Below are 16,571 nucleotides of genomic sequence, written 5' to 3'. Positions count from 1 at the left end.
CTCTTTAAAAACATATGGTACGTGGACCCATATATGAAGCATTCTGCTGATTCGTTCCCCAGTAATGTCCCAACGGTGAAGCCAGCCTTACATGATTCCACTGGTATTCACACCTTAAATGATGAAGAGGACTAAATTCAGCTTTAACTTTCATGCTAATTAAAAATCTACTGAGAGAAGAAAATAAAAATGAAGCTCACTGACTGTTAATGAAGAAGATATTAGCCAACTAAGTGATAGGAAGCACTTGGCTAAGACCTACGATTTCACTTTCCTTTCAAACTGCTTAATATTATCTTATGTGCATGCTTTCAATATTAAACTGGTTTTAGAGCCCAAAAGTTTGAATAAAGTATTTTTCATATATATTTTTTTGTTTGGACAGCAAGAAAAAAATTCAGGGTATAACACTGATTTTCCGTAATACATTCTTTCTCCTACAGCTTTATTAATATTGTTGTCAGTTATTGAGTCTTGAACAGGATATTGTATTCTCTTAAAGGAGTGTTCACTTATATATCAGAACATGCTATATTTAAGAGATATACCTCCATATTAAAAAAAGGTAAGATAAATTTTTTTCATCAAAGATTGATTCCATGTGTTCATGAGTCTACATTTATACTGTACAAGAACTTTTATAGCAAGAGAAACAAGTTAGATGAATTAAATGACAGAAACATAAAACGATGAATATTTTAAAACACCAGAAAATTATTCTAACAGTAGTTTACTCCTTTGTAATTATCACTGATTGGTTTCCCAAGTCAGTGCCCCTTCCTTAAAATGTAAAGAATTAACATACATGCACTTATCTCTGAAAATATGCTCTGGCAGAAAATAAGGGGCTTCCATAGTTCGAATTTCAATAACCTGAAAAATATTCAAAAACAAAACAAAGTAAAAATCAAAAACCTCACTCCTCAGGACCCTGCCACAAAAATTTGGAAAACTAAAAACACAGAAACAGAATCTAAACATTTATACAAAATACCGTCATTTTATCTTGGAATTTAAACTACATTTAGAGCCCAAAAGCAGAGTTCATTTTGTTCTCACATTTATTATTTTAAAAAGTCAGTAGGTAACAAAATCGTGATAGTAAAATAATACAGGTTGTTAAAAAAAAAAAAAAAGAGGATACATTACATTTGATTAAACCTACTACAGAGGGGTTAGAAGCTGTACTTTCTCAAATGCCCCATGTGGGAAATGCCTTCACAAGCACCAGGCCCTCGCTGTCCCCCCTCCTCTGCAGCACGTGCAGGTGGTCTCAGCGCTCTTGTGAGGTCTGGCTCCTCCACTCACCTGGGAGCCACTTAAAGGGGGACACTGCTTTCACAGCATTTGTATCTCTAATGGCAGATGTCAAATATTCACTCAAACATTTGTTTAATGAATGAATGAGTTTTATTTCTTAGACTGCTCCAAAAACCTACATTTTAGCAAGGACTGAGAGATGTGCTTCCAATTTCATAAAAATGAGGTTCTCCCGGAAAGATGTTTTTAAAGAATAAAAACTACAGTGGACTTTTTCTGCCAGGTAAGTTAGGAGCTCTGAAATGTATATTAAATCATGCAAGTAACTATTTAATGAGTTATTGCTGAGAAAGCTAAACACAGTTGAATGACACAGGACAAATCTCTGAGAGGCATATTAATTATTCAACTTTTGAGATCTAACTCAAGTAGATTGGTTTAAAACAATAACAACAAAAACTGTATAATTAAAGAAATATTAGATACTAAGATTCATAATGGTTTAAAAGGAAAACAATTATATAAGAAATCACATGAAGTATTTTAGAAGAAAATCATATATTCTACTCAACCATTACACAGAAAAATTCTAATATAACAACAGGCATCAAAGAAAACATAACACTAGTCATAGTTAGAGCTGTAGTGTCGATTTTGTCACTACTGAAAAAGTTATGCATACTTTTATAGCATTATCTTAATAATTTGGTACATAATCATCAAAATTAAAAATAATCATCACTGGAAGAAAATCCGCCACTTTTGTATAAAAATCAAATTCGAGGGCTTTTCTAAATACATTACCTTGCTAACATGCTGGCAAAACGCAGGGACAGCTATCATCTGACTTACAAAGTTGAGGTATGCAGCAACCAGCGCCATGATTCCACAACGATGGAACATTGGCAAATTATCCTCATTGATAATTGCACTGTCCTTTAATAAAAAACCAAAAAACAAACACTGAAAGATCAAGGTCTTACGCTTCATTAGCATTTTCTCATGATTATACTAAAAAACTGCAGGTAGTTCGGAATGCTAACAAAAAAGTCCCCTTATAAGAAGCTTTTTAAAAAAGAAAATTCTAAAAAGAGAATAAATGCCCATTTATAAGAGACTTAAATCTCTCAATTCAAACAGTTCTTTAGGAAAGCCCTTCCTAAACGTGGGCGTGGGCAGAATATATATAAGATATATAAAAATAAATATATATATTCTCGTTGCAAACTGTCCTGTTATTGCATAACACTTAAACTCCAATTAAACAACTACATATATGTAATTCTTATTATATAACGACCATCTTCCCTGCTAGGATGGGCACAGGGACCATGTTGTCTTTTTAATCACAGTATTCCTGTGGCCTTGAACAACAGTTAGCACACAGTCAATACTTACTCAACATTTGTTAAAAGAATAAATGAATGGGATCGTAGCCTTGAGTATTCTAGATTTAAAACTAGACTCTCACTTAAAAAACTCATGTCCTTGGATAAAGGCAATAATATTTTAAAGATGGTGTCTAATTCATGAAAGAATCCTTTCTTCAATGAAAGGTTATGAAAACATACCTGTAAAGCAATGGCTAATCGAATGAGATCAATAACCACTTCTTCATTGGCCAATTCAATAGTTATAAGAGCAAGAGAAGTATAAAGTAACTCATAGTTTTTCTGAACATTGTCTTCCTCTTTACAGCCCAAATATATGTGCCGATATAGTTGTTGCCCATTCTGAAAAGGGGAATGACAGAGGAAAAAGATAATTTTGCTTAAAATGTAGCAAGGCAGATTTTACATGCATATATAACCTCTTAAAAAGTAGCTATCTTATTACATAACTTAACATGGAAGAGATTTAGGCTGATAATCGGAGGGTCAAATTGTATTCCAATTATTAACGTCAATAACTACACCAATATATGACTACAAACTAATATTGGAGTGGAGGACAAACTTAAATAAAAACAGCAAGTAAGAAATAGTTCCAGTGTAAACAATGAAAATGTTTTTAATACTAATTTGAAAAGACAAGCAAATTATAGACTGATTTGAGAAAAACTGAAATGAATGGCAGAATTATGGGAGCTTTGGCAATGATAAAGAACATTTGGCTGAGAGGAAATGGACTCAGGCTTTCCCGCCGTAGGGAACAACCTTCTGTGAGGTGACTTAAGAGCTGTCCAGGGAAGAGCATCTCCAGGTTCTGCTACACTTTTGTCTGAAGTGACGATGGCACATCTATAAGCCCATCTGTAGATGGGGAGTGGTTACAGACACACCCCAGGGACTGCGAGAGGGTCCCCTCTAAACCAAACTCATCTAAATATGTTAATAAAGAATATAAAAGCCTTGCTGTCTAAAGCATTCCTGGGTATAGGTCTAACTGCCAAGTGAGAGCTAACAGAAGTAAGAGTTTTCCCCATTTCAAGTTACTATGTGGTAATTAACTCAACGTGTTGCATTGGTTCTCAACGCAAACTGTAAGCTACGATCACTGGGAAATGGAAGGACCACCATGCCTCCTCCCCACCGGTCACCACTGCCCACCCCCGATATGATTTAACCCGTCAGTGGCGAAGCCCAGGCATCGGTGTTTTTAAAGCATAAAGCTCCCCCCGTGATTGTAATGTGCAGCCAGGGTAAGGCCTACTCATTCCCACGTGGAGGGGCTTGAGCTCAACACTCCAAGCTCAGTTCCTGTTTCTCAGAAGGTTCACCTGCTTCCTCACTGGAGGAGAAAGAAGTGAGAAGCAGCAGCACAGTCTTTGGACGCCAGCCGGTCTTGAAAGGTGCGCATTTTGCTCTGTTCTCTACTTAACGTGCACATGGACGCACCCAGGTGAGGGTGGCCACGATCCTCCAGCTGCGCCAGGGACTGGTTAAGTGTTTAGGTCTGTGGTTCAGTATCAGCAAGTGGGGGGTTTTGTGGCTACAGATACACAGCTATGTATGCTCTCCTAACAGATTCCTCTTTATTTTTGAAGCTGACATTTTGGTTTCCATCTTTCTGAACCCAGAGTTTGTCTCTCTCTCAAAAGATTCTATACTCTGGCGTATAACAGTCTATGTATTGGGCCCTCTCCAATCCTTTTCTTTCTCTTTCTTTTTTTTAACATCTTTATTGGAGTATAATTGCTTTACAATGGTGTGTTAGTTTCTGCTTTATAACAAAGTGAATCAGCTATACATATACATATATCCCCATATCTCTTCCCCCTTGCGTCTCCCTCCCTCCCACCCTCCCTATCCCACCCCTCTAGGTGGTCACAAAGCACTGAGCTGATCTCCCTGTGCTATGCGGCTGCTTCCCACTAGCTATCTATTTTACGTTTGGTAGTGTATATATGTCCATGCCACTCTCTCACTTTGTCCCAGCTTACCCTTCCTCCTCCCCGTATCCTCAAGTCCATTCTCTAGTAGGTCTGTGTCTTTATTCCCTTCTTGCCTCTAGGTTCTTCATGACCTCCAATCCTATTCTTAAATCTGACGTTTCTAAACGTCATTAACAACCATTAAAGCAGTGCTTACACACATGGGAGTTTAAACTTCGGGTTCCTTCGTAATTCAAGTTTATTTTTAAAAAATTACCTACTACATACCTACCATATTAGATAAAATTAAAATCTAACATTACGTATTATAATATTATAGTGCAAATAGACATAATGACTTCAAAAAGTGGTTTGGCATTGTCTAGCAAATTTGAAGCATGCATAACTTATTACTCAGTAATTTCTCTCCTACAGGCATCAGAGAAATGAGAGTTATATACAGCACAATACATGGACAAGAACGTTTATAGCCATACTGTTCATAACAAACCCAAACTGCAAACAATTCATATGTCCACCAACAGAATGGGTAACTTGTGGTATATTCATGTCATAAAATACTATAAAGCTACACATGTGAATGAATTTCACCAAAATAAAGCTAAATGAAAGCAAGAAAACATAAAAGAATATATAAGGTATGGTTCCTTTCACACAAAATACAAAAACTGATAAAACGACACTGTACTGTTCAGGGATATACAGATATACACTTAGGTGGCAAAATTGTAGGAAAAAAACCCAAGGAATAATATTCATGAAAGCAAGAACAGTGATTACCTCTTGGGGAGAAGATGGAGTTGTAAACAAGGTGGGCATGTGGGATGCTTTTAGCTGTACTGCTGTTCACTTAAAAGTAATTAAAACAATAATGCCTATATATTTTACATTTCATAATAAGAAGTACTTTTTTTCTACATAATCCTTAATTGATAAAACACTAACAAGAGCTCTTTCATACAGTGACATTCTGCCAGGAATTTAGCTCTAGGAGAGTAGCCCTGGCAGGTGAGGAAACAGCTGTTTGGAACAGCTGAGTGGAAACAGCTGCTTTCTCTTATCTGGAAATACAGCTTCATTAGGAAATTAGAGCTGAAAGGGCACCTCCCAACGTAATTTGTAAGGGCACCTTGCCCTGGGACAATTTTTCAAACTTAGATCCGATGTCTAAGATGTCCCTGAAACATTCAGATGGAGTAGTTTTAGGCTGGGTAGTCATCTGAGACACAGCTGCCTGGACATAATGCTTGCATGGAAAAGCCAAAGGTACTGTCCATTCTAAACTGCAAGCTTCTCTTAACCAAAGGGCAGTCCACAGTCCCCTGGCTATAGACCTCAATTTTTTTTCTTCAGGTCTTCATTGAAATTTCCGTAAGTGGCTAGTTAAAGTTGCATATGAAAGCCAAACAACATTTTTACTGATAAAATAAATGAGAAAGTAAATGAAAAAGGGTGTCCAATTGTAAAAATAAAATTTGATAAAGGAAAAATGTGAACAGATTGTTCCTAAAGAAAAATATACTAAAGAAACGGGTTATACTAATGGTAACAAATGCTTAGCCAGGTTAAGTTATTTTAAATTATAAAATGGAAGGAAAACTAATTCAGAGAACAGTTTAATGATTCAAAATTTAACAAGGAATAAATAGTCTAACCTTTCAGTTAAACCATACCCTTTCAAATTGACTGGCTAGCAAAATTAAGCACAAAGGATTATTTCTATCATACTAGATAAAATAAAATCAATCCAGTCCCAAAGTTCAGGCTTGCTTAATGTCATGATGTTAAAGTAAAAAAACCCCAAATTAACTATCAGTAAATTTTTAAAATTCATTCTATCACTCGATTAAAAGTTCCTCAGTTATGGGGAATAATTTCTTTGATTAACTTGATGATATAAAGTATCGAAAAAATAAAAGTTGGAAAGAGTTAATGCCTTTGACCTATTATTAACCACTTTTTTCATACACAATACAGTCAAACTTAAAGAATTCTTTTTATTCACATTAATTTAGGAACAGTGATAGTTTGTAAATATTTTTCAAATGAAGTTTTTAAACTGTGAGGCCATTAACTTGAAACACAGCAATCGATATTAACGGATAAGGACAAGAAAATAAAAGATGGTGACAGGAAGAAAGTGGGGTCTGACAAAGAGCCAAAGATGATCAGGGATTATAGATATCTGTACCTATCTTCCTACAGGTCTGTTGTTCTCTGCACCTCTAAAGATCCAGGCTCACCAAAACTGTGATTTATCCACCAAAACTGTGATTATACTGAGGTCAGTTAGCACACATGGCATGTTTACTGTTGTATCTCTCAATGTTGAGCTCAGCGTCTGGCAATACTGGGTGCTCAAGCTTTGGATGAAGAATAACCGCACAGAAAGTTTATCTGACATACTAAATAACTTTAGATGCCATAATTTTCTAAATTCAGCCATTTGCCAATACGCCTACAAAATTTAAGTGATCATAATGAAAATCTAGCTAAATACTAGTTATACAGGCAGAGATTCTGCCTACCTGACCTTTATACCCCAAATAATGCACAGAATAATGCCTAATACACAATACTCACTATATGTATTTAATCAATGATGATAAGTATTTTCAAAAACGTGAAGCTGTCTATTAAAGACCCATTAAAAGCGAAATCAGTACGTGTGTTTGGGGTGGGGAGGAGGGCAGGGCAGAAATTACAGAGAGACATTTTACTTAAAGGGAGAAATTTGGAACTATCACAGCAGACCGACAACCCAAAGTTTAAATGCAGGCCGGAGGAGACGCCATCAGGACGGTTGTGGCAATGTGGGGAGTTGAAGATGGCTTCAGATTTTCAACTCCAAAATGCTATGGCTTCATTTTAAGGTTATCGATCAATATAAAACTACCTAACAATTCAAATGGCTATAACTTAAGTCATGCATTCTTTTTCAGAAGATAATCTTACCTTTTTCATGAAACTTGTGTCTTGTCTACAAATTTTTTCTCTTTTTATTTTTAGGTCAGCCACATCTGGTATTATTCTAGAGACAATCAATGCATCATTTTTAATGAACAGCACATTTAGTTATAATATCATATCTTATATGATGAATCAGCTATACTTAGGAGTCTGAACTATTTAACACTCATTTCAATGAGCATTTTAAATAAGCCTATATGTAATGATACTACTGAATTACCAAGTTTAATCAAGTAGAATTGCATAAAGTAATCTTGACTTCTAATGTCATTCCTAAGTTTAAAGCAAAACCAAAATAAAATTTATGTAACTAGTGATTACTAGTAGATGAGATCTCTGAGAGTACATTAAAAGACCTTCAACACTGACTATCTTAAAACATATTAATAATTAAATTGTCACAATACCAATTAAATAAAATTCTGGATTAATAAAACCTGAAAATCCTAGATTAAAAAAATTACAATACTTAAATACATTAACATAGAAATCTGAAAACATTAACCATTAAGCCTATTTTCAAATAGCACATTACCTGATCCCTCGAAGCTTTGCCCTATTGTCATGGCGATCCATGAGATTATGCATTACTTCCAAGACTAACTGTCTCAGTTCATAGTCTTCCATGAGGGATGGTGATAACAAAGGATCCAGAAAAGACCCCGGCAGTGCAGTAACTATTGTCTTTGCTTTGTATCCAGAGGTTACCTGATTATAGGGAGGAAAAACAAAGAAACAAACAAAAAAATCTTTGTCATGAGTCCTTCTTTGGTAAAACTCTCAAGCTGTTTTATAAGAACCATAAGCTTAGAGAAAACAGCAAGTATGGACACAAGCCTGAAGGAAAAACTAAAAGGAAATTTGTGAGATGATGAGGATTTTACTGAATTTACAAAAACATCATTCATAGAGTTAATAAAATTAATAATAGCACACATTTACCATATGCCAGGCATGAATCTAAGCACTATATGTGTATTAACGTCACCCTTACCATATTCCTATGAGGCTAGGCATTAGTGTACCCCCATTTTGTAAAAGAAAACTGAGGCTCAGAGAGACTAAGAATATATGGAACAGGTAGTCAGTCCTAAATGGATATAAGGAGACGGCAGCAAATAACACAGGTAAGACCTGAAAATGTTAAAATGGCAAATAATTCTTTTATTTTAAATTAAGCAATTTAGGTTAATAGGAAAGCATTTTCATTTTGGAAAGCTGTACTTTATTCTTTATTTGATGTGACACTTCTGAGTGTATCCCTATGTCTAAAGTTGGAGCTTTTAATTAGCATATACTTTAACGCTATTAAATAGTTTAACCATACCACATAGAAATTCATTCAGTTGACTATGTAGTACAATTAGGATTAGAGACAAGGTTATTTACTCAGGGAATTTATTTAATAAAAAGGCTTAGGACCAAATGAAATTTCATGTGGGTAATCTCTATTTATATTCAGGATTACTAGCATATATAGAACATCTAACATTTACATTTGGACACTCATTATAGGATGAAAGTGATTTTATAAGTGAGCAGAAATTGGTGGGACAATTACTACCCACCTAGAAAAATTAAAAATATATCCATATCTTATACCACATACAAAAATAAACCTCAGATCAAAGTTCTACATGTGGAAAGCTGAATTTTAAACCTTTTGTAAGAAGATATAAACAAGTGTGTTTACATCATCAGAGTAGGCAAGGAGCTCTTAAACAAGATACAAATAAAAAAGCAAAGATCACATAGGAAAGGACTGACAAATCTGGCTCTAGCTGGGCCCAGGCATCTTCGTCTATAAAATGGCAATGCTTCCTGCCCTTGGTATATTTCATCATTATGAAGATCAATTAAGATGACAGGAGAAGTGAGGAATAAACAATAAAAGTAAAATTTTAAAGAATGAAAAGCATAATATTCAAGTATATAAACCACAGAAAAAAAACTTACCGTAAATACTATCTTATAATACAAGAAAAAGAAACTGATAATGTGAAGCTATTCTTTTAACCTCTTTAATAAATTAAGGTTAAGTGTGTTCTTCACCTGTCTTAAATTCCTTACCATAAGTAAAGATCTCAGCAACATTATCTGAATCCGCCTGGTTCCCAAATCCCTAAAATGTACAAAATAGTGGTATTATCTTATTAATAGTAATTAACTTCATTTCCTTACATTATTATTTATTGATTTAAAAACTCTATTCATATTAGCTATATAGATTTTATTTTCATACTAGCTAAAGTCAAGGCTCACTTTATACTCTAAAGTAAATTTCACATGAATTAAAGGGTTATATGTTAAAAAAAAATCAAATTTGAACAAAAAAAATTAAAAAGCTATTGGCTCTCAAAGGAAACAGACCTCTGCACGTAATGACATGAAAAGTCAGTTGTATGAATACACAACAAAACAACCTCAATTAAAAGATACTATAAATTGGAGAATAGATCTATTGCAAATATAATTGACAAACATAACATCTATTTAACATATATTAATAAGCAGGTAAGAATGTGCCTAAATAATTCTTATATAAATAGTTCTTCAAAAAAGAATTAACAAATGAAGAAAGGGTTCTCTAATTAATGGCCAAATAAATATAAGTCAAATAAGACTATCATTTCCTTATTAAATTAGCAACACACAAACATATTTACAAACTAAAGCTTTAGCATGTTGTAAAATCAAAGCAAATCTATAAAATGAGGGGAGGTGGCCAAGACATATGGTCTTTAAAATAACTTTCAGTTCTAGAATTCTAGAAATAAGTCAACATTCCTTCCACAGTGACAAACTTGAAACTTTACCCTAAGTAATCTACATATATAGAAAATGCCCAGGCTGAATAGACCTTCCACCTAGCCAATATAAGAAAATTTGAGAATTTATGATGTACTGAAAACTGATTCTAAAAGCATGCAATGTTTTTTTGGTTTTGCTTTGTTTTTTAATTTTTATTGGAGTATGGTTGCTTTACAATGTTGTGTTGGCCTCCACTGCACAACAAAATGAATCAGCCATACATATACAGATATCCCCTCCCTTTTGGACCTCCCTCCCATTTAGGTTACCACAGGGCATTAGGTAGAGTTCCCTGTGCTATACAGTATGTTCCCATCAGCTGCCTATTTTATACACAGTATCAATAATGTATATGTGTCAACCCCAGTCTCCCAATTCCTCCCACCCAAGCATGCAATGTTGATTCACTGCTTAGCAATCTAGTGCCATAACAACACCACAGGACTTTTATTACTGAGTAAAAAGACAAAACATTTTATAGATTTAAGATAAAATTTAATACAAGATTAAGTTCAACTTTACAGTTTGAGAACACAGAACAACTACATACACATACCCTAGTTGACTGATATCCAAAGTATGGGTGGATGTTCCAAAGACGGGTACTTTCCCCATAATGAACATCATGATTTCTGACCTCTGATAATCTGGTAGGTTACTTCCAAAAAATCCTATAAAAATATTAAGATAAATTTAAGATAAATTTTGCAAATGGAAAAGTTTATTTTTCCATATAATAAAAAGTCATAATATATTTTAACCACAGCTTTCAATATGTGGTAAAATAATGTCTTTGAGCTACATGTAAGTCTAAAGATATTATAATTTCTTTGGTGAAAATCATTTAATGATGTACATTATAAGATGTGTTTAATGGACTAATACTTAGATTAAGATAAATGTTTGAAAGTCTTTTGTGTACAGTTAACAGTGGCAAATCATCAATTTGAATTGACTGGAGTTTTAGAAAAAGGAAAAAAAAAAATCTTTTGGTAGTATTTCTGATGAAACCCTTGTTCCCATTTTGTAAGCCTAAATTCCTGTTCTAGTAAGAAAGTCAATAATTAGGCCACTACTTTGGCTTCCCCAGGATTGTTGAAATGTTCTAGAATGTCATTATAATGAGCCAGGTTTACAGTCTAACACTGTGGGTTAACTCAATATTAATTCAATATACATAATTCAACTTATTTACTTATTTGTCATTTTTCTCAAGGAACTCTTGGGTATTGTGCATATTTTGAATTTATCTGTTATAGCTTTGGAGAGTTTACTTCCTGGTCACAGAAGACTTAGGACACTTAATAATCACTTACTCAAACTTTTAACCCTGTTGTTTCTTTGAAAGATCAGAACAGGTATTAAAACCTGGCTATTTTTGATCATTTCTTAAAATGCAACATAATCATTACAGAAACCTACATTTTAAATATTTCTTTAAGAGTAAATTAGTTTTTCAACTTAACTCTTCAGCCTGTATTACTGGAGATTAATAATCTCTTTCTATAAATTCAAATTGTTCTATTTATCATTTTGATTAGATCTAGGGGTAAAACTCATTTCTCTTTATAACATACTCCAGCAATCAAAAATCTCATGATCTTAACATTATTCAATCAGCATAAAGTATATTATTCTACCTAACACTTGAGCACATATTTATGGGGTAAGAAGCTACTATGTATTTGTATCCTTACAGCAACAAATAATAGTACCTTATGAATCCAGGTACTATTATTTGTGTCAGTTTCCTCTTGTGGAAATTAGGATAAGAGAGGTTAGGAATTCACACAAGAAATTACACAGCTAACATTAAGACCTGAGGTGAGATCTATTCATCTCCAAAGCCTATGTATGTTATTATTACTCTCTGCTTCCTCTCTATCAGGTATTTTCAACTTTCCAAGAACCCAATTAGGTATGTTCCTAATCACTGTACAAAACTGGACACTGATTTTCTGTTCCAAGCAAGTTGGTCATTAACCACAAAGGCAGAAATTTTCCAACAAGTCAACTGTGAGGACAGCCAGAAAGTTAACTCATTCTCTATTCCCATTGTTTGTATTTGAACTGCTGAATAGAAGTGCTAATGAGCCTCCCCAAAAGAGGAGAGCATTATTTTAAAAGAAAGAGCTTGGCCAACGGCCTCCTATCCTCAAGTGCAAAAGCTACAGCAGCCCTGTTCTGTGTCCCACCAATATTCATGTGATCTGATAAATAAAGAATACTGAGAACTTCTGAAAGAAAATATTGAGGAAAGCAGAAGTGTGACTCAAATAAAAGTCTTATTCACTGTGCCACACTGCATTGTTTTTCTCTCATGTTTTAATTTTCACGTTATTCTGAATGTGTTATGTCACAGAAATATTGCTTGTCTGTGGTACATACATGTTATAACAACATACTTGAGAAACAATAAATTAAATACTCTAGAGTAAAACAGTAACACTGAATTAACTAGAAGTCACTAAAGTAATTTAAATTAATTCTCTGAAAACAAGACTAGCTGATTTGATACACCATCTTAAAATATCACAGACACCCTGGGCCTTTGCCCTAATGAGGACAATTTCTATGCACATGATGAGATTGTGATTAGGTGAAACAGAGGTACTACCCCAGGCAGATCAACCAAAGGCATCCACAAGGTAGGAGTCGCGTGCATCAAGAAGCCCAAGCATACGGCCTGGTGTAAGTTCAATATGTTCAATAAAAAGGTGCTGAATGTGGATGCGTAATGCATGTATGCATATCCATAAAGCTTTAGAAATAAACAAAGGAAAACTCTGTATTAAATATTCCAAAGGACTATTATAAACAAGTGGCCCATAGGTAGGATACTACTCAAATGAAAGGCATAAACTGAGCTCCAGAATAAATTTATATGACTCTATTATTAGTAGAAACTATTAGTAACCACTAGAAATTAGGTACTAAACCCAAGAATACAACTCAATTTGGAAATTATCCTAGAAATCATACAGTTACATTAAAATATGATCTGGATACTCTAAAGAAAATATTGGAAGAGGAGGGTTAAAGTAGGAAGAGTTTGATTGCTTTAATTTGTATTTATATACAGTCTGATCATTTAATTTCCCAAAAAATTCCCCATGGCTTTCTTTCTCTTTTTTTTTTTTTTTTTAAGTAAGCGCTTTACCCTCTTACCCTTTGTGTGTGTGAGGGGAGGGGGAAGCATATGATATTAAAGCCTAAGTATCAGTACCCAGATCCTGGTCTCTAGTGCCTTTCCCCACTAAAAGGAACCACAGCTCCTTAGAGAAATGACTGATTCTAGGATTGGGGCAGGAAGTATAAAATGAACCTAAGGCTGTGCTTAAAAGAAATGTGGGGGTATATTACAAAGATATAGAAAATAGGGGCTCCACTGGCCAAATCTGGGACAGTTTGACCACCAAAATAATAATAATAATTTTAAAAGTACAGAATAAATTATGAAGATAAAAATATAAATCCATGAGCTCATACCACTGTATTTAAATAGATAAACACATGTATTCCTACATACATAAGTAGGGAGAAAAAGGGGCTCTTGCTTACAATGAACACTGAGTGCCAAGTGAGAGTGCCAAGTTGATAACCATCATTTTGTAACCATCATGGTAAAGACTGGTTCAGGTAAGAATTTTGAATGGTTGCTACATCTAGGGGGTGGTTTGGATGGAGAGCAGAATATCTGCACGGCCTAAAAGTATCTTCTCAGAGACTGCTTATTATTTGCAAGGGGAAAAATGGAAACTGTGCAGCAGAGAAATAGAACAATACTTTGCGTGATCAAAACTAACATCACCAGCGAGAAGTAGGTGTACACTGTGTACCTCCGAATGTGATAATCTGAGAAGAACACTATCACTTATGTAGTATCCAGCCAGGAACCCATAACCTGAATTTAATCATGAGGAAAGAGCAGACAAACCCATGTGAGGATATTTTTTTTTTAAGTGAGGGGTCAGGGGGACCTACAGTCTTGAAAACTGCCCATATCATAAGAGAAATGTTCCAAACTAAAGGAACCAAAGAAACATCACAACTAAATGCAACTAAATGATCCTAGACTGGATCCTGGACCTAAGGAGAAACATGCTATAAAGGACATTATCAGGTCAAATGACAAAACTGAAATATGAAAGTTTGACTAAAGTACTGTATCAAAGTTAAATTTACTGATTTGATAACTGTACTCTGGTTATGTAAGAGTACTCTGGTTTATTCTTTGGAAAAATAATCTGTAGTCAAGAGCCATGCACTTACCATCCAGTGGTTAGGAAAAAATGTAGATGTGTATATGTATGTATCTATGTCTCTCTTTATGTATATATTTATATATGTGCTTATGTGTGTATATCTATATATACACACATATACATACACACACAGAGAAATGGAGAAAGGGATGGAGAAAGGGATGGAGAAAGGCAGACAGAGAGAGAAAGGAAATGATAAAGTAAATGACATAAAATATTAATAGATGAATCTGGGTGAAGGGTATATACAGTGTGCTTTGTCGTATTCTTATGTTTGTTTATTTTCCAAACAGAAAGTTTTTTTAAAAGTCTAAGCTATCATTCACCTTTGACTAATGTCCCGTAAGAGACAAGCACCTTCCGTGAGGGCTTTCTGAATCCCTGCTTCCCAGAATCATTTGAAAAGTGAAATGTACTCACCTATTGTTTGGATGATAGCATTCTGCACAATCTTCTCATCATTGTCTTTGGAACTTGTGTTTAAGTTGGCACTGCTTATAGATCCTCCCTGTAAATCATTTGCTTCAAATTCAACACTGAGACGCAGATGCTTCAATAGGGTGTTAAAGACTTCCAGCACTGTGGGTCCTGCAAATGAACCCTGATGTGAGCAGATACATTTTTCCGGCAACGTACACTCAAAACCAATCCTCGTGTTTCTCAACGGAGATTTCTGCATATTTTCTAAGTACTTGGAAATACTTCATAATTTATGAACTAACTAGCACATTAAAAAAGTAAATGAGAAATACCTAAATAAGAAAGTCTCCTAGCTATTCCAACAAACATTTACTGGGCATCTCTGAGCAACTCACTGTTTGAATCCTTGGTACAAACCACACAAAATGTGTATATTCATATAAAGATTACCAAAAACTTTCCATCTACCTAATCTTGTCTACTCAGAATAATGTGTACAGTATTGGGATAACCTGACTGTTGGGTCAGAATCCATAGAACTATAACATAGCTCACTGTGGCCTAAGAAATTTATTTGGCATCTTTTGAGGCTGAAGAAGAAAGAATTTTGCCTCAATTATTAGACAGAAACTAGCCAATTTATCACATTCAGGTAAACTAAGTATGCTCTCTGTTTTTAGTACTATAAATACTCTGCCTGTGTTTCTGGCACTGCATCTATCATGCTATACTTTAATCAGTGTTTTTATTTCTGCCTCCTACTCTAGATTCCAACTTTCTCCAGGACAGGCAGCCACGTTCAAATGCTTCTTTGAATGTACGGAACCTAAAACATAGCAACCTCACACATACTAGATATTAGCAGGTGAGACGATTCAGTCAATGCATCATCTGTATTTCACTTCATATTTCAAGTTAACTCCTCAATTAAATAACCTGCTTCCATCTCTTTGAGATAAGTTATGAGTAATGACAAGTCCATATCCAAAATGCCCACTCTCATTTGACACTAAGTGAATATTAGAATACTTCAGCAGCTAATATACAGTTCCACTTCCATTTTGAAGCAAAGAAACCATAACTAGATTTTCCTCCTAACTTCAGTAATTTTATTAGGGACCCTTCCATTCTTCTAATCACATGTGAGTGAAAAAGCATGATGCCTGACCTGTCCCTTCTCCTTGTTACCCCTCTCTCTAGTCAGTCAGTTATCAAATCCTGCTGGCTTTACGTTCCCATTCCTACTGCTGCCATCAAGGTCAAGTTCTTTCTCTGTGCCTCCAATGGTGACAACCACCTGTGACTTCCAATGTGCCCTACGCTCTGCAGCCAGATGAACTGCCCTGTAACACGCCTGTGATGAAGAGCTCAGTAAATCTCTAACTAGTGCCAGTCCACTGTAGAATGACACCCGTGACCTGGCCACGACTGGAACTTGAAGCCACTCCTCGGGCTTCCCCCACACCACCACCACACGTCCTGGTCAAACGGGCTACGTAATACTTCCCTCC

At 34.9% G+C, this 16,571-nt stretch overlaps 1 protein-coding gene across 1 annotated transcript in view; it reads right to left on the bottom strand.

Annotated features, from left to right (window-relative positions):
- EFR3A (EFR3 homolog A) overlaps positions 1–16,571 on the bottom strand; it is a 96,712-nt gene that overhangs the window by 23,550 nt on the left and 56,591 nt on the right. The window contains exons 10-17 of the mRNA XM_061171748.1: positions 15,061–15,228; positions 10,932–11,046; positions 9,635–9,686; positions 8,100–8,272; positions 7,550–7,625; positions 2,832–2,993; positions 2,065–2,196; positions 806–873 (exon numbers count right to left, since the gene is read on the bottom strand). Of these exons, the coding sequence (XP_061027731.1) occupies positions 806–873; positions 2,065–2,196; positions 2,832–2,993; positions 7,550–7,625; positions 8,100–8,272; positions 9,635–9,686; positions 10,932–11,046; positions 15,061–15,228 (946 nt within the window). The remainder of the gene's footprint in view (positions 1–805; positions 874–2,064; positions 2,197–2,831; positions 2,994–7,549; positions 7,626–8,099; positions 8,273–9,634; positions 9,687–10,931; positions 11,047–15,060; positions 15,229–16,571) is intronic.

This window comes from Eubalaena glacialis, chromosome 17 (assembly GCF_028564815.1).
Source record: "Eubalaena glacialis isolate mEubGla1 chromosome 17, mEubGla1.1.hap2.+ XY, whole genome shotgun sequence".
NCBI lineage: Eukaryota > Metazoa > Chordata > Mammalia > Artiodactyla > Balaenidae > Eubalaena > Eubalaena glacialis.
Note: the sequence above shows the minus strand (reverse complement) of the source record. Positions and strands in the feature narration are given on the sequence as shown.